The sequence below is a fragment of the Mastigoproctus giganteus genome, chromosome 10 (genome assembly GCF_048544385.1).
Source record: "Mastigoproctus giganteus isolate SK-2022 chromosome 10, ASM4854438v1, whole genome shotgun sequence".
Classification (NCBI taxonomy): Eukaryota; Metazoa; Arthropoda; class Arachnida; order Uropygi; family Thelyphonidae; genus Mastigoproctus; species Mastigoproctus giganteus.
Genome location: NC_143584.1, coordinates 152,979,951 through 152,999,890, shown reverse-complemented (window position 1 = coordinate 152,999,890; position 19,940 = coordinate 152,979,951). Strand labels below are relative to the sequence as shown.

Genomic DNA, 19,940 nt, shown 5'->3' with positions numbered 1-19,940 from the left:
AAGTTAACAGAGGGGTGAATGATATGCTTGCTTGCTACAAAGAAATCTACCATGAAAAGAAAAAAGCCACAATCCAGTCATCCATTAATACGTTCTTTCGTAAAGTTGAGCAGCCAACCCCTTATAAATCTCCACAGCCCCAAACCTCCACAGCATCGTACTTATCAGCTGAAGACATCGATTCTGGCAATGATGCCTGAAAGGTAAAACTTACTGATGTTATGCCTGTCTCCTTTCTATTTTTTTAATTTTATAATTTTGAAATTTTTTTAAATTGCACTCTTTTGTAATTTTTCCTGTGCATGAGATAAAAAATTGAATAAATACAATAAATAATTCTATTTACATGTTCATCAAACAACATTTCTTTTTTGATTCAATCAATTCAAGGAGCACAGTTGTGAGTGCTGCACAAGCATGAGGGAAATTCCGACTTATGTAAAATCCGACTTACGTAGCGTTCCCGGAATGCAACCCTTATGTAAGTCGGGGAGTTCCTGTACTGGAATTAATTTGTATTTCTAAACCTAAGCATGTGCCTTTAATTCAAGTTTAGGATTTTATACTTTGGCAGCATATAAGTTGACCCTAAAATTTTAGGTGACTTTTTTAGTGCTTCAAAGGTCAATTGTATGCCAGAATATATAGTATTAAAGAAACTCATCCTTATACAATTTCTAGTAAAATAAAATAGCTCACATCCTCTTATTAGATAATGAAATATTAACATATATATCTAAAATATACAAACATTAAAGCATTACTTTAGCAAATGCATCTCTTCCATAAAGAGCCTCTGAAATAGTATGGCCTTTTTCCATGACTTCTCCCCTGGCAGCAATAACTCTTTGACAGAGGGCTTTATTAAGTGCATCCTGTGTAACACCAAGTAAATCAGCTAAAAGTTTCAAATTATCTTTGTTTTTGATTACTGCCTGATCATTATCTTGCATGAATTCCATGTTGCCCTAAGTAATAAAGCACATAACTGTTAAGGGGATTTTATATTTTACATCTTAAATATACTATTAGTGATGTTATAAATTAACAAAATTTTTATTAAGATTTTACCTAAAGTTAACTATATATTCCAATGCTGATAATGAACTTGGTTCTTAATGATTATAAATGAAACACATACACAGTGAACACACTCTTCAATTGAGCATACTTTGTGATTCCTATAAAGTTAAACATTGAATTATTCATTTGGAGCCAGCTCATTCATGCTACCAGAAAAATAATTATACAAGTATAATGTGTTCAACTACTCAATGGCATAGTTTAATAAAAGTTAATACCAAATTATTGAATGCCACACAGAAGAGCACAGCATGTTTGGAGCAATGCTACTGTTATGCTGTATGCTGGTTATTTTCAAATTCATTAACATGTAATTTATTTTAGTAGATTCCATGACCTTGTAGTGACATTTTCACAAAGAAAGTGTTCTCCAGGCACTGATCAATAAGTACATGTTCGTGGGCCTGTTAAGAGCATTTATTCAAAAAATAATGGGTCAGTGAAATGTTTTGGAGTGAAGCTGCACCATACAGTTAGCTTATGTAAATGTAAAACCTGCTCCTAAAATTTTTTTGTAAGGGAAGTATTTTGGCTCATATCCTAGAATTATGAGATTTTACTGCAAAAAAAATTTCCATTGCTGTTATAACAAGGTAAAAAAAATTTCCATTGCTGTTATATGCCAGAAACTGCTGCATAAAAGTAGCACATGTATGAATTCAGGTTTCTTGTTTGATGAAATTCTTTTATCAACAGTACTTCATTGTTCTACTTTTCCCTGTCACTATCTGTACTATTACAATTATTTAATTAAAAATATAACTACTGTCAAGGGTAAAGGGAAAGGCTTTTGCTTTCAAAAGGGTTTCATTTGCTTTCTACAGAGATCTCAGATAGTTTTTAAATTGTGTGCAGTGGGACCAAATGATGATGTTGCCAACAGCAAATTCTACATGGGAAGTAATCAAAGAAGCTATTAAGCCTTTCATACCAACCAAGAAATACTATTCAAGACTTAGACCTAATGGATGTCAGATGAACTATTGAGCCACATGGCAGAGAAGAAAAGTGCATGGAATGCATATAAATTATCAGGTGATACAGAAGCCTAGGGTAAATATAAATAAGTCTGTAATCAAGCCACAAAGGAGGTCAGGCAAACTAAGGCCGATTATGAGAAGTCTCTCGCAAATAATGCAAAGAAAAACAGCAAAGACTTCTATGCTTATATTAACAGTAGAACGAAGGGAATGAATCACATTGGACCACTTGATGTCTATGGGTTAATGTTGACACTGCTCAGACTGCAGACAAATTGAATAGGTATTTTGCATCTACATTCACATGTGAGGAATTCTTTATGGAAGAGGATGCCATAAGTTTATCAAACTCTAACGAGGAGCTAAATGACTTTGTGATAACTGAAAGAAAAGTGGAGGAGAAATTGTTGAGAACAGACATCAGAAAGGCACCTATGGTGGATGGAATCTATCCAATTATATTAAGGGAGGCAGCAAAGGAGGTAAGCAAACCCTCAGCCATAATTATGAGAGCATCCTTGGATTCAGTGGAAGTCACTATGGACTGGAGATGTTTGAATATATTCCCAATTCATAAAGGGAGATCAAAAGGCGGAATGAGTATTAAAGAACTGTTAGCTTAACGTCTCTTCCAGGGAAAATAATGGAATCACTCATTAAAGAAGTAATGCAGGACTATTTGGACAGGCATGCAATTATACTGCAATCACAGCATGGATTTGTCAAGGGGCAGTCTTGTCTAACCAATCTGACAGGTCACTATGATGCAGTGAGCAAGGAGCTAGATGCAAAAAATAATTTTGACATCATATACTTGAATTTTAAGAAGGCTTTTGATACTGCTGCACATAAAAGACTGCTGTACAAACTGGAGTAATGTGGCATTAAGGGTAAGTTGCTGCCATGGATAAAGGGATAGTTGAGTGGAAGAAGACAGCAAGTTCGTTATCAATAGGCACTGCTCTTCATGGAATAATGTTATTAATAGAGTTCCCCAGGGTTCAGTGCTGGGTCTATTGTTGTTTTCAATATTTATCAATGATACTGACAAAGATATATCAGGCTTATTAATGTCTAAGTTTTCTGATGATACAAAAGTTGTCAGGGTGGCTAACGGCAGTCATCACGGTGAGCAATTGCAACAAGATCTAGAAAAATTGGGTTGATAGCTGAGAAATGGCAGTTAAAGTTTAACATTGACAAATGCAAGGTGCTGCACATGAGTAGCAGTAACCCTAAAGTAATTTATTGACTGTGTGTCCAGTCAGGGTAATGGAGAATGAAAAAGATCTGGGAGTAATTGTGTAGTCAGACATGAAATTTTTTGAGCAGTGCAGACATGCTGACAGGACAGCTCATGGGTTTTGTCAATGACATACGGAAACTTTGCTAGCAGGGATAAGGAGGTGATTATCCCTTTGTATAAGGCCATGGTTAGGCTGCATCCTGAGTACTGTATGTAGGTCTGGAGGCCTCACTTTAGGAAGAATGTCGATCTGCTGGAATGGGTGCAGAGAAGGGCATCCAGATTGGTGAATGGAACAAAAGAGTGCTCTTACCTAGAAAGGCTTCAGTTCTGCAAACTGCAGAGTCTTGAGACCATGCACCTGCATGGAGATCTGATTGAGGTGTTTAAAGCCTCATTCTTCCCTTTGCTGAGACAAATATGAGAGGGGACATAAATTCAAGTTGAAAAAAGGATGGTTGATTGTTGGAATAGGCTTCCATCTGTTGTTGTGTAAGTGGATGGATTAAATAAATTCAAGGGAGAATTAGACAAATTCTTGGAGTGTACGGATGGATGAACTGTTTTTTTTTTTTGTTTTTTTTTGGCTGATGCTATATAACCTTGCTTTCTTGAATCTTTTGCTCTTACTACTACTATTACTTTAAGCAGTGGCACGTTATACCTTCATGGGGCTCAAGGAAAAATGGAATTTGAAGGCTCCATCTAAAGAAAAAACTAATAAAGAACATTTTCAATTTCATTTTATTGTAATAACAAAACAAACAAATTTTATGACATAAGAACTAAATATAATATTTCATCAAAATTGGTAAAACCATTTTTGAAAAAAAACCGCAATTTTCAAATTATTCTTCAAGTAAAGTTCATTGGGACCCCCCCCTGTGTGTTCAGATTTTGGGACCCCCTCTGATCATCGCCCTAGGCAGATGTCTTTTTTGCCTATAGGATAACACACCAATGACTTAAGTAAAAATTGCTGTACACCATGACTGCCATGCATGTTATCTATTGAGAAAGAGTGAGTGACACTCATAGAATAAATACTTTAAGTCAGTGCAAGTTCTATAGATAAATGCTAGTATGAATCAGAGCTGTAATACTCAATATGTTCTACGTTGATAATGATATTAGTAAATTAATAAGAGGAGTTTACCTCAATATAGTACGTGGAACACTTCCGTATGATACCCTCCAGAAATTAAAACGGAAAAAACGAAAAAATCGACAACTTACCGGTACATTAAAGTAAAATATAAATAAAGTAAATTATAAATAATTAAATAATCAATTTAACACAATTCAAAATCAATTCAAAACAATTAAAATTCAAATTAACGCAATTAAAAGAATCTAACGAAAATATTCAAAACGATTTTCCTTCCTTCCTAAGGAAGGAAAATCGTTTTGAATATTTTTGAATACTGATGGGATTCTTCCTCTTGCTCAGATTAAGAACCTGAGGAGGCACAGATTCAAATTGAGGAAAGACAGTCGCAGAGTAGATGTGCCGAAATTTGCCTTTACCCAGTGGGTAGTTGACTGGTGGAACAGCTTCCATCTTTTGTTGTCAAGTTGATAGCCTAAATAAATTTAAGGCTGAGCTGGTAGGCATTTGGAACGAACAGAGAGGTGAAATGGGAGTTTGTTTTTTTTTGGCTGATGTTGCATAAGCTTGCTTTCTTGCATCGTATGCCTCTACTAATGCTAATATAATGCAAATCAGCCAAATATTTTGTACTTCTGCATCAATTTTGTTAATTCAAGCCTATTTAAAGACCCCTCTGGATTAATATCAACAAAATATATTGATGAGTAGCAATGTGACATAACATGACAAGCACCAGTATCATAATAAATGCAAAAATTGTTTATGGCAGCTTTTGGTCATCAGCTACTTTGGTTATAGTTGTGGTTAGAGGTGATTGAGGTTATGGTTAGAGGTGATTATCCCCTTGTATAAGGCAATGGTCAGGCCACACCTTGAGTACTGTATACAGGTCTGGAGGCCTCATTTTAAGAAGGATGTAGAGCTGTTGGAACGAGTACAGAGAAGGGTAGCAAGATTGGTGAACGGAACAAAGGGTTGCTCTTACAAAGAAAGGCTTAAATTTTGCAGATTACAGTGTTTGGAGACTAGCCACCTGCGAGGTGATCTGATTGAGGTGTATAAAGGCTTGAATGGTTTGAGCATGCTCAATGCTTATGGGATTATTCCTCTTGCCTAGAATAATCGCCACGGGGGGCATAAATTCAAATTGAGGAAAGACAGTTGTAGGATAGATGTGCAGAACTTTGCCTTTAGCCAGTGGGTAGTTGGTTGGTGGAACAGACTTCCATCGTTTGTTGTGGAAGTTGATATCCTAAATAAATTTAAGGCTGAGCTGGACAGGTATTTGCAACAAATGGAGAGGTAAAATTGGAGGTTTTTTGTTTTGTTTTTTTTGGCTGATGCAGCACAAGCTTGCTTTCTTGCATCATATGCCTCTACTAATGCTAATGTTAATGACTATGTTGTATGACAAATCAACACTTCAATTATTACCAAGTGCAAAATTGCAGCAGCAATCCTCCAGAGGGTTTCAGACTGCATTTCCAAAAATCCAACTGTACGCATGGCTGAACAAACAGCTTTATAGTCAGACTTGTCGTTTATTGTCTCAACCTGTAATATTAAAAATGGCAATTAGAATCTATTTACTTATACTATATGAACACAATGATTCCAAAAACAAAATTCATATCAATAATTATTTTCTTTTTTTCATTTATGTATAAAATATTAATGTTAATTCTCAAGATGAAGTTAAGTTTCAAATTACACTGAGGTATTTTGTTTCAAAAATACCATAAAAACCCAGATCTGCAAACTGACTTGTAATAGAAGTGAATAAATAAATAACATCACCATCAAATTAAAATTAAATCATTCAAAGAAATTTTAAAAATTATTATGTATATTAACTATCATTTGAAACCAGTGGCTATTTTTAGCTATTTGAAAATTGATAAAGAACCTGAAATTTTCTCTTTTGATTTTGTTTTCTGACCTAGAAATTAAGTGGAGAAAGGAATCTTCATTAAACAGGTTTAAAAAAGGATGGTTACATTCATTACTATAAAAATAAGTCCCATAGCTTTAATATAATACTGCAACTGAAAGCAAACTGGTGTGTATGTGCACACTAACGATTGTTAAACTGTAGACATGCTAAACAATGTCTTCAGTTTTGCTGTTCGTGAAGACATACAGTTTAGTATCTCTAACCTGGAATTCTCGGGACAAAATCCATTTTGGATTCTTTTAATTTTTCAGATATTATCATGATTACTATTTTTAGTAGTAGTAGTAGTAATAGTAGTAGTAGTAGTGGCACATGATGCAAGAAAGCAAGTGTAGGAGCTTATGCAGCATCAGCCAAAAAAAAAAATCACACCATACCCTCCAAATGCCTGTCCAGTTCCTCCTTAAATTTATTTAACCTATCAACTTCCACAACGACAGATGGAAGTTTGTTCCAGCAATTAACCACCCGCTGGCTAAAGGCAAATTTCCGCACATCTATTCTACATCTGTCCTTTCTTAATTTGAACTTATGTCCCCGTAGGTTCGTATTCTGAACAAGTGGGAGGATCCCATCAGAATTCAGCGTGCTCAACCCATTCAAGGCCTTATAGACCTCAATCAGATCACCGCGCAGGTGCCTAGTCTCCAGCCACTGCAATTTGCAGAACTTAAGCCTCTCTTGGTAAGAGGATCCCTTCATTCCCCTCACCAATCGTGTTGCTCTTCTCTGTACACGCTCAAGCAAATCTACATCCTTCCTAAAATGAGGCCTCCAGACCTGTACGCAGTACTCAAGGCGTGGCCTGACCATTGCCTTATACAGAGGGACAATCACCTCCTTTTCCCTGCTAGCAAAATTCCTATATATCATTGACAAAACCCCATGACCTGCCCTAGCAGCCTGTCTGCATTGCTCAGAAAACTTCATATCTGACTGCACAATTACTCCCAGGTCTTTTTCATTTTCTACCACCTTAAGTGTAGTACCACACAGTTGGTACGTTTCTCTGGGGTTACTTCTACCCATATGCAGTACTTTGCATTTGTCAAGGTTGAACTTCAGTTGCCACTTCTTAGCCCATCTGCCCAAATTATCTAGATCCTGTTGCAGTAGCACACTGCCATTACTGTCATTAACAACCCTGCCAACCTTTGTGTCATCTGCAAACTTCGACATTAAGCCTGATATACCTTCATCAATATCATTGATAAATACACAAAACAACAGTGGACCCAACACCGAACCCTGTGGGACTCCACTAATAACATTAGTCCACGAAGAGCAGCACCCATTGATTACCACCCTCTGTCTTCTCCCACTTAACCATCCTTTTATCCATTGTAGCAACTTACCCTTAATACCATTCTGCTCCAATTTGTACAGTAGTCTTCCATGCGCAACAGTGTCAAAAGCTTTCCTGAAATCCAAGTATATGATATACTTGGATTTCAGGAAACTTATTAACTCTAAGAAAAAAAAGAACAGTAAAACTATGCTTGTTCCATATTTTTGAATTTATTTAATACAATTTATAAGTTAAAAAATTTATTAATTTTTTAAAAAATTACAAAAAATTAAATTTTTTTTTTTATGTAAAAAATTTATGACAGAGTGATCTGGATACAATAAACTGTACATACATTGGAATTGGGGGGGGGGGGGAGAATTAAAGCACAGGTAGATTCAATTCTTGCATTACTTCAACCATCATATGCAGGCATGGCACTAATTTACAAAAAAGTACTAGCAGGGAAGACTATTCCAAGAGCTGGACTTGGCTGTAGGACTATGGGATGGTAAAGGGGATGTATATAACAGCTGTACGGACTGCTAGAACTAACTTAACATCTAACTGAAAAATTTCTCAAGAAATACCAGCCATATGAAAGGGAATATGAAAAAGTTGACTTTCATATGTTTGTATGTTAAAGCCAGGAGTTTGAAGGAAATTGACAAATTTAAAGTAAAGTAGAATTCTGGTTACCCAAAATTTTGATTAATTATCCAAAAAATTTTTCAGTTTTTTTTTTGCTTTTATTTTAGCTCCTAATTTTACTCTAAAAAATATAAACACTTATTTCTGTTAGTTAAACATTAACAATATCATATCAAATTGCCAAATCGTGAATTTACTTATATAAAACATTATGAATGAAGCAATGAAAAATAAATGAATTTCATCTAAGGCACTTCTGTATAATACCAACTAACTGATATGATGCATAATTATTTCACTGTAATGAAAAATAAGACTAATAAAAGTAATAAGATTAATAAAAATAAAATTAGAAATAAAACAATGCAGAGCAGTGTTATTTTGTCAAATTGTTTCAATAACCTTCTTTACTAAAATGCTGCATTGGGCAACACACAACATAGGGATTATATTATACACATGAGGGAAGTTATGTTCTCAATTCAGAAGTTTCTTCTACATACCGTTTGGCTGCCTGTTTATATTTGATACATTTATTTGCTACGCAACAGAGGCTCTCTAATTGAGGTTACATACTGTTTGAGGATGAAACAAATAGTTTCAAAACCAGTCACAATGCCTTAGTATTTTTAATGAATGTTGGATTCACCTTCTTGTTGATGTTATTTGATTAAAAATCACATTAGTAACTTTGTGTGAACTCATGGATAAACATGTCTTTTTTTAAAAAAGTATATGTCACTAGATGGACAAGAGTGTTCCCAAACAGTAACGACAGAAAAACAGAACAGAGTAGCATTATTTTTTAAACTATTTCAATACCTGCATTGAAACAGCACCCAACTTCTTTACTAAAATTATCCAGGTCATTACTTTTTGAAAAATAAGGAAACAGAGTAACCATTAAATATTAATATGAATCAGACAAACTGAGAATGCATTAGCATTAGCAAAGGCACATGATGCAAGAAAGCAAGGTTATATAGCATCAGCCAAAAAAAAAAAAAAAAAAAACCCTTATTTCACCATCCACTTGCTCCAAATGTTTGGCTAGTTCTGCCTTGAATCTATTTAAGCTATCAACTTCCATAATGACAGATGGAAGTTTGTTCCAACAATCAACCACCCGCTGGCTAAAGGCAAACTTCTGCACATTTGAATCCCTCATCAATTTGAATTAATGCCCTCTCAGGCAATTATTCTGAACGAGGAAGAATCCCATCAGCATTCAGCATGCTCAAACCATTCCTAGTCTCCAGACACTGTAATTTGCAAAACTTAAGTCTTTCTTCGTAAGAGCAAATCTTTTTTTCATTCACTAATCTTGTTGCCCTTTTCTGTACTTGTTCCAATAGCTCTACATTCTTCTTAAAATGAGGCCTCCAGACCTGTATACAGTACTCAGTGTGTGGCCTCACAATTGCCTTATACAAGGGGATAATCACCTCCTTATCCCTGCTAGAAAAATTCCTGTATATCATTGACAAGACACTATGAGCTACTTTTGCAGGCCGTCTGCACTGCTCAGAAAACTTCATATCTGCCTGCACAATTAACCCCCCCCCCCCCAGGTCCTTTTCATTCTCTACCACTGTCAGTGTAGTACCACACAGTTGACACGTTACTCTGGGGTTACTGCTTCCCATATGCAGTACTTTACATTTGTCAATGTTAAACTTCAGTTGCAACCTCTCAGCCCATCTGCTCAACTTTTCAAGATCCTGTTGCAGCAGCATACTGTCATTAGTGTCATTAACAACAATGCTGACCTTCGTATTGTCTACAAACTTGGACATTAGTCCTGATATACCATCATCAATATCATTAATCAATACAGAAAACAACAATGGAACCAACACTGAACACTGGGGAACTCCACTTTAGTCCACGAAGAGCAGTGTCCACTGATTACCACTCTCTGGTTTCTCCAACTCCACCATCCCTTTAGCAGTAATTTGCCTCCAATGCCACACTGCTCCAATTTGTGCAGCAGTCCTCTGTGTGTATCAAAAGCCTTTCCAAGATCCAAATATATATTAAAATTATTCTTTGCATCCAGTTCCTTTGTGACCACATCATAGTATCCAATCAAGTCAGACAAGACTTTCCCTTAACAAACCCATGCTGTGTCCAAGCTATCACTGAAGTCTTGTCTAGATGATCCTGCAATATTTCTTTAATGAGTCCCTCCATTCATTTCCCTGGAATAGAAGTTAAACTAACAGGTCTGTAGTCACCTGTGTCTCAATCTGATCTTCCTTTGTGGATTGGGGTCACATTTCACCTCCAGTCCATGGGTACCTCCCCTGAGTCCAAGGAAGCTCTCATAATTATGGCTAAGGGTTTGCTTACTTCCTTTGCTGCCTCCTTTAATATAATTGGATAGATTCCATCCACCCCAGGTGCCTTTCTTATGTTAATCTTCAACAATTTTTCCTCCAATTTACTCTCAGTTATTACAAGATTATCTAGCTTACTGTCAGAGTTTAATACACATCTGGCATTCCCCTCCCTGCATAACTCCTCATGTGTGAATGTAGATGCAAAATATTCATTTAGTTTGTTAGCTACCTGAGCAGGATCATCAACAGTTGAACCGTCAATGTCAAGTGGACCAATCTGATTCATCCCCTTCCTTCTAGAGTTTATTTAAGGAAAGAACTGTTTGCTGTTTTTCTTTGCATCCTTTGCCAAAGATTTCTCGTAATCTGCCTTTGTCTGCCTAAACTCCTTTGCGACTTGGTTACAGACCAGCTTATTTCTATCACAGGCTTCTGTGTCACCTGTTAATTTACATGTATCCCATGCATTTTTCTTCTCTGCCACATGGCTAATTACTTCATCTGTTTAGACATCCATTTAGGCCTAAATCTTGAACAATATTTCTTAGTTAGTATGAAAAGCCCAGTAGCTTCCAAGATTAATTAGCATTATCATTAGTAGAGGCATTTGATGCAAGAAAGCAAGCTTATGCAGCGTCAGCTAAAAAAAAAAAAAAAAAAAAACCCACTTCCACTTCACCCCTCTGTTCGTTCAAAATACCTGTCCAGCTGAGCCTTAAACTTATTTAGGCTATCAACTTCCACGACAAGGGATGGAAGTCTATTCCACCAACCAACCACCCGCTGGCTAAAGGCAAATTTCCGCACGTCTATCCTACATCTGTCTTTCCTCAATTTGAATTTATGCCCTCTCAGGTGATTATTCTGAGCGAGAGGAAGAATCCCATCAGCATTGAGCATGCTCAAACCATTCAAGGCTTTATACACCTCTATCAGATCACCTCGCTGGTGTCTAGTCTCCAGACACTGTAATTTGCAAAACTTAAGCCTTTCTTCGTAAGAGCACCCCTTTGTTCCATTCACTAATCTTGTTGCCCTTCTCTGTACTCGTTCCAGCAGCTCTACATCCTTCTTGAAATGAGGCCTCCAGACCTGTATACAGTACTCTAGGTGTGGCCTGACCATTGCCTTATACAAGGGAATAATCACCTCCTTATCCCTGCTAGAAAAATTCCTATATATCATTGACAATACACCATGAGCTACTCTTGCAGCCCGTCTGTACTGCTCAGAGAACTTCAGAGAAATTCTCAGAGAAATTTCTGCTCAGAGAAATTCTTTGAATGTTTCCCATTTTGAATTTGCTGTTGGTAACATTATCAGTTGGTCCGACCGTATAGAATTTAAATACTGTCTGAGACTACTGAAGTCACCTTTACAAAAGCAAAAACCCTTCCCTTTACCCTTGATGGTAGTTACCTCTTTGAGTAAATCCCACTTCAGCACACTGTGATCACTGCCAGCTAGTGGTTCCTTTATCTGCAGAATCTTAATGCATGGAGAATCATACTGATAATCAGATCAAGAGTATTACTCCCTCTAGTTGCCTCCCGAACATGCTGCTGTAGAACACAATCATCCAATAAATCTACAAAAGCCTTGCTAGTGTGTGAGTGACCAACCCACAAATTCCAGTCAATCTCTGGGAAATTAAAATCCCCATTATGGCACTCTGATTTACTAGCCCACTCTATTTTTCTGCACAATTGCTCATTATACTCATCAGATTCAATTAGGCCTGTAACACACACCCATTCTCATTTTTCCTTTCTCACTGCTTATGTCACATCAAACAGACTCAACATTGCACTGTCCACCCGTGTCAACTGGATGCACTTCCTTAGATTTTATGTGTTTCTATCCTGTCCTGTCTGTCCTTCCTGTACACATTGTACTCCCCAAAAGTCTCTGATATCCCAACAATATCTGCCTTTGATGTCTTGACTAGCATTTCAAGTTCATCAAATTTATTAACTATACTCCTATCATTGGTGTACATGCAAGTATACATGCACCTGTTTCTACTCTTTGTGTGTGCTAGATGCAGAGATTGAGAAGAAATTAGGCTTCAACTGAGAATTCTGATGGGAATCTATGAGAGTTTGAGGTGTGGGGTAAATACCCTCGAATAAATTAATACGAGGGCCCATCAAGCTCTCAATTGCCCAACTCAATGCCAGAGCTCACTTCTGTGCATCAGGTAACACAGAGGCAATCTCCAAGGCAGAATGTGCTGGTACCACAGGAACTAGTTATTGTCTGTGAATGTATTGTCAGGGAGACAGGGAATATAGTATGCAAAAAGGATAGGTGGAACAGGACCAGAGTATGTCTGCCAGGGGGAAAAAGCTGATGATGTTAAAGAGCAGATATCATATTTTAAGGGCACAAAAGGTGATATTGTGCACATTGGCACTAATGACCTTAAGAGTAAAAGATCTGCAGATTTACTTAAGTACAGGTCAATGCTGAAAAAAAAAAAAAGTTAAAAGTTAGGGTTAAATTTGAAAGCATCTGCAATTCTGCCCAGACATGATAGGAGGGATTATATGATAAGAGCCTTGTGAATCAATTCGGCCCTGGAGAGTCTGTGCAAGGCTCACGGGATAGAATTTTTTTTCAGTGGTCTGTGCTTGCTAACAGAAGAGAGTGCTTCTAGAGGAATGGGATACACTTAAATAGAAAGGGTGCAAGAATAGTTGCTGATGGTATTGATGCAGTGTTAGGTGGGTCGGAAAACTGCTAGTTTGGGGGGATTCACAGACTAAAATATTAACGGTAGCCGCAGGCAAAAGCGAAGGTGATTCTTGCACTGCTTCTATTGTAATAAGCAGCAGCCTAGAGAGCAAGTTGCTTGGGATTTCAAAAGTTGCTGGGAGTCATCATGGAACAAATAAATACTTGGGCTGTGTTAGGGTAACTAAGAGTAAGAACAAGTGCATGTATACTTGCATATACACTAATGCTAGAAGTATAGTAAATAAAATTGATGAATTTGAAGTGCTGATCAAGACGTCAAAGGCAGATACTGTGGAATATCAGAGACATGGTGTCACACAAATATAAGCAGTGCAGAATTGGAATATGGAGAGTACAATGTGTACAGAAAGGACAGACAGGGTAGGAAGGGAGAAGGGGTTATGCTCTTAGTTAAGAAACACATTAAATCTAAGGAAGTGAATCCAGTTGACACGGGTGGACAGTCCAATGTTGAGTCTGTTTGGTGTGACATAAACACTGGCAAAGGTAAAATGAGAGTAGGAGTATATTATAGGCTTAATGACACTGATGAGTACAATGAACAGTTGTGCAGAGAAATAGAATGGGCCAGTAAATCAGAATGTCTTTTAATAGCGGATTATAACTTTCCAGATGTTGACTGGAACTTGTGGTTTGGTCATTTGCACACTAGCAAGACTTTTGTGGATTTATTGGAGGATTGTTTTCTACAGCAACATGTTTGAGAGGCAACCAAAGGGAGTAATACCCCTGATCTGATTATTATGAGCAGTAATTATTCATGCATTAAGAATTTACAGATAAAGGAACCACTAAGTAACAGTGATCACAGTGTACTGATGTGGGATTTACTTAAAGATGCAACAACCATCAAGGGTAAAGGGAAGGGTTTCTGTTTTCATAAAGGTGACTACAGAGGTCTCAGACAGTTTTTAAATTCTGTACAGTAGGATCAACTGATGATGTTACCAATGGTGAATTCAAAATGGAAAGCCTTCAGGGACTTAATCTTGAAGGCTACTAGGCTTTTCATACCAACTAAGAAATACTGTTCAAGGTTCAGGCCTAAATGTATGTTGGATGAATTAATGAGGCTAGTGGCAGAGAAGAAAAATGCATGGGATGCATATAAATTATCAGGCGACAAAGAAGCCTATGGCAGATATAAGCTAGTCTATAATCAAGTCACAAAGAAGGTTAGGCAGGCAAAGGCAGATTATGAGAAATCTTTGGCAAAGGAAGCAAAGAAAAACAGCATAGACTTCTTTACTTATGTAAACTTTAGAAGGAAAGGGATGAATCAGAACGGTCCACTTAACATTGATGGTTCGACTATTGATGATCCTGCCCAAATAGGTGATAAACTGAATGAGTATTTTGCATCTACATTCACACATGAGAAGTTATTGAATGAGGGGAAATCCAGAGGTTTATCAAACTCAAACAGAGAACTAAGTGATTTTGTGAAAACTGAGAGCAAAGTGGAGGAAAATACTTGAAGTTAAACATGAAAAAACACCTAGGGCTGAGATGGAATCTATCCAATTAAATTAAAGGAGGCCGAAAAGGAGGTAAGCAAACCCTTAGCCATAATTATGAGAGCATGCCTCCTTGGGTTCAAGGGTGGTTCAAGACTGGAGATGTGCAAATGTATCCTCAATTCACAAAGGGGGTTCAAAGGGTGACAGAAATAATTATAAACCTGTTAGTTTAACTTCTGTTCCAGGGAAAATTATGGTGTCATTGGTTAAAGAGGTGATACAGAATCACCTAGACAAGACAGCAGCGGTTGTTTGTTTGTTTGTTATTTTGGTTTTTAGGAGCATTAGCAACTAAGGCCATATTGCTCTGGGATATGTGGTGATCATTCCCTGACCTTTCCGCATCCTCCGTATTTGGTGGTGATAGGCTCGAACCCCGGTCTAATCAAGAAGCGTGTGCTACGCACTGCTGCTCCTTCCCACCTGGCTACGGAGGCACCAAGACAGCAGCAATAGTTAGATGTAGCATGGGTTTGTTAAAGGGAAGTCTTGTCTGACCAATCTGGTTGGACACTATAATGTGGTCACAAAGGAACTGGATGATAAAAATAATTTTGACATCATATACTTGGATTTCAGGAAAGCTTTTGATACTATTGCACATGGAAGACTGCTGTACAAATTGAAAAGTTACTGCAATGGATAAAGGGATGGTTGAGTGGGAGACGGCAGAGAGTGGTAATAAATGGACACTGCTCTACATGGATTAATGTTATTAGCAGAGTCCCCCAAGGTTTGGTGCTGGGCCAATTTTTCTTTTGTGTATTTATCAATGATATCGATGAAGGTATATCAGGCTTAATGTCCAAGTTTGCAGATGATACAGAGGTTGGCAGGTTGTTAATGACACAAACACAGTATGCTACTGCAACAGGATCTAGAAGAGGTTAGGCAGATGGGTTGAGAAGTGGCAACTGAAGTTGCCACTTCTCAACCAACCAACCAAGAGAAACGTACCAACTCTGTGGTACTACACTCAAGGAGTCAGAGAATGAAAATGACCTGGGGGTACTTGTGCAGTCAGATATGAAGTTCTCTGTGCAGTGCAGACATGCTGCCAGAGCAGGTCATAGAGTTTTGTCAATGAAATATAGGAATTTTGCTAGCAGGGACAAGGAGCTGATTATCCCTTTGTATAAGGCAATGGTCAGGTTACACCTTGAGTACTATATACAGGTCTAGAAGCCTTATTTTAGGAAGGATGTAGACTTGCTAGAACGAGTACAGAGAAGTACAATAAGATTGGTGAGAGGAAGAAATAGGTGTTCTTATGAAGAAAGGCTTAACTTCAGCAAGTTGCAGCATCTCTAGACTAGGCATCTGCGAGGTTATCTGAATGAGGTATATAAGGCCTTGAATGGTGTGAGAAGGCTCAATGCTGACAGGATACTTTCGTTTGCTGAGACTAAGAACCGAACCTGAGAGGGTATAGATTCAAAATGAGCAAAGACAGTTGTAGAATAGATGTGGGGAAGTTGGCCTTTAGCCAACAGTTAGTTATCAATTTCCACAACAGACTTCCATCTGTTGTTGTGGAAGTGGATAGTTTAAATAAATTTAAGGCTGAACCAGACAAACATTTGGAGTGACTGGATGGGTGAAGTGGGAAGGGGTTTTTTTTTTTTTTTTTTGGCTGATGCTGTATAAGCTTGATTTCTTGCATCATATGCCTCAACTAATGCTAATATCTATCAATTAAGTAATATTGTCTAAACTTGTAGTTTAATATATTGATGTATAGGTATAGGTATATGTAGGTTGAGGATAAGACAGCCCAGGGATTTCTTCCTTTTTTTTTTTTTTAGTTAGTTGTTGGTGCATTGGCTTCTGTGGCCATAATGCACCTCCCAAAGTTTTTGCATTTTACTCTGATCCAAGCCTGAGGTGGGATTTTCTAACCTGCGACCATTGGGTTGCCAGGCAGGCAGGCACTTTACCCACCTGGCTAGCAAGGGTCGGCGATTTCACCTATCTCCGCATATGTTCTATGTATCGAGTGACAGTACACTGTCTATGCCAGAGGTTTAAAAATAATGTATGGGTCATGTGGTATGTAGTTTGTTGTGCCCATTGTTCATCTGGCCTGTCAGCTGCCGGGCCGTTAGTGGGACCCAGCAATATCATACCTAGCAATGGGGATGCCGGCCAGGTGTACCAAGAAACTAATTATACTTTGGCAGGTCCTGCCACTTACTTTCCTGGGATTTCGGTGACTAGGACCTAAAATAAAGGTTGGAGCAATCGCGGTTGATTTAGGCAAAATTGCATTTAGATAGCTCTGATGTATAATTAATATACAGGAACTCCCCGACTTATGTAAGGATTGAGTTCCACAGAATGCTACATAAGTCGGAATTTCCTTATGCTTGTGCAGCACTCGAAACTGTGCTCCCTGAATTGATTAAATCAAAAAAGAAATGTTCGACGAACATGTAAATATAATTATTTCTTGTATTTATTCAATTTTTTATTTCATGTGCATTTTATCTCATGAGCACAATTAAAAAAAATTTCAAAATTATAAATTACAGAAAAGAGAGGAGACAGGCATAACGCCAGTAAGTTTTAACTCTCGAACATTGTTGCCAGAATCGATGTCTTCAGCTGATAAATACACTGCTGTGGAGGTTGAGAGCTGTGGAGATATAGACAGGGTCGGCCACTCAACCTTACGAAACAACATATTAATGGATGACTGGACGGCGGCTTTTTTCTATTCGTGGTAGATTTCTTTGTAGCAAGCAAGCATATCATTCACCCCCTCTGTTAACTTTTAAGAATCGTTCACTATCAGGATCCATCTTCTCAAACCTCGCTGTTGTTAATGCAATTTCACAAAATGCCATTGCCATCTCTCGGGTGATGAAGCATCTCGGCTCCTCATTTGGTTCACCTTGAGCTTCATCAGCATTTTCTTCTTTCACTATTGCTGCCTGCAAGTCAATAAGTTCTTCATTAGATAATTCATTCTCTTCTTCCTCATTTAACTCCTCCACGTCTTTGGCACCAACCTCCAACTGAAGTAGCTCTGCAACCTTTACAATCTTATCTGTAACCTCTTCATATGATTTGTCTTTTTCAAATCGTTTGAAGCCTTTCACGTGCCGTGGGCATATTTTCTTCCATGCACCATTTAAACAACTTTTAGTAATTTCTGGCCCAGGCCTTATTAATGTTTAGGATGGCATGGTAAATATTGTAAGATTTCCAAAAGTATCTTAATGTAAAATTTTTCTCATTGTCTACTGCAGACAATGCCTGAGCAAATGTTGTGCATAAATAGTATGCTTTTAAATTCAAAATAACACCCTGATCCATAGGTTGGATGAGTGAAGTCGTGTTTGGCGGTAGAAATATGACTCTCTAATTTAAATCACTAGATGCGTAGTGATTTCAACTAGAAGATGCATAGTGATTTCAACTAATTTCTAATAGAAGCAAAATCTTGAAAGGAACGTCGTCTTTACAATATTTTTCAACCTCGGGAATGAAGTAGCATTTTAACCAATCCTCAAAAAGAGATATTGTTATCCATGCTCTCTGGTTCAATCGAAAATGCATGGGTGGGGTGGCTTTATTGATGCCCTTAAATGCACAAGGATTTTCAGAATGGTAACCAATCAGTGGTTTTAATCTGCAATATCCCACTGCATTAGCCCCAAGCAAGAACGTGGCCCTATCTTTTGACACCTTGAAATCTGGCATTGTATTTTCCTCTTTGGCAATGTATGTTCGTTCTGGCATTTTTTCCCCAATACAAAGCAGTCTCATCAATGTTAAAAATTTTATGCGTTGAATATCTGCCTTCATCGATAATTTTTTCCAATACATCACAAAATTTCTCTGCAGCTGCAGAATCAGCACTGGCAATTTCACCGCATACTTTAACGTTGTGGAAACCAGCGCGATGTTTGAACCTATTAAACCACTCGTTGCTTGCCATGAAATTGGGTTGGGGTTCGCCGTACTTATCCTTAATATCTTTATAAATACTTGTTGCTTTTGCTTGAATGGTCATTAGACTCAGGGGCACTCGCTTCTGAATCTGATTTTCCATCCATATTATTAATATCTTTTCCATCTTCGATATAACACCTGAAAGCTGTTTTGTGATCACTACTGATGTGAAGTGCGTTGATCCTTTGACATGTTCTTTTATACGTGCACTCCCTTAAATAGTATTCACTGTTAGAGCAGCGAGACCTAATTCTCTTATAATAGATGACAAACTTTGTCCTGCTTCGTACTTCTTAATCATTTTCATCTTCATTTCTAAATCGATTTTGTTTCATTTCCTAGCACTACCACCACTTGCACTTTTAGTTGGTCGCTTTCCCTTCATCATTGTAATACGTAAATAAGAATGAAGAGAAGTTTCTGAAAATTTGTTTTTTATATGAGTGAAGATTTCAGTGAAGGGGAACAGATTTCACCATAATACCATAACATAAAAACCCACAGAATTTGATATTGGTATTATCACAAATGCGTTAAGATCGAGTTTACTACCTCTGTATAATTAGATGCACTAACAGAAAAGCCCAATAAATTGGAAAGTGCAAATTGTTTTTATTGTTTTATGGTTGTGATGTCCAGAAACGTGCTTTAGAAAAATATCACAAAGGCGTTCAAAATTGATTCTTATAACGGAAATTTATATTATAACGATGAAAGGGTAGTGCAATTTCCATTATAAATATGACCTTTTAGAGAAATAAATAGCTTAGTTATATAGCGAAATTTTCAACTTCCAAGGACTTGGAACGAATTACAAAAAAAAAAAAAAAAAAAAAACATATTATTGGGTTCACATTACGATATTTTCCCAATACTCAATTTATTCCTACGGAATGCAAATTCCACTTATTCCTACGGGATGCAAAATATGTTTCCACAATTTTTTTAAGTTTGCCCCAGCCAGCAAGAACTTACGTAAAGTCAAATTTCTGTAAGTCAAGTATTACATATGTCAAGGAATTCCTGTATTTAATATATAATTAATATA

At 37.3% G+C, this 19,940-nt stretch overlaps 1 protein-coding gene across 1 annotated transcript in view; it reads right to left on the bottom strand.

Annotated features, from left to right (window-relative positions):
- LOC150079390 (unconventional myosin-Id-like) overlaps positions 1-19,940 on the bottom strand; it is a 302,739-nt gene that overhangs the window by 121,475 nt on the left and 161,324 nt on the right. Inside the window, exons 6-7 of the mRNA XM_090384045.1 lie at positions 5,855-5,974; positions 765-968 (exon numbers count right to left, since the gene is read on the bottom strand). Coding sequence (XP_090240171.1) covers positions 765-968; positions 5,855-5,974 — 324 coding nt within the window. The remainder of the gene's footprint in view (positions 1-764; positions 969-5,854; positions 5,975-19,940) is intronic.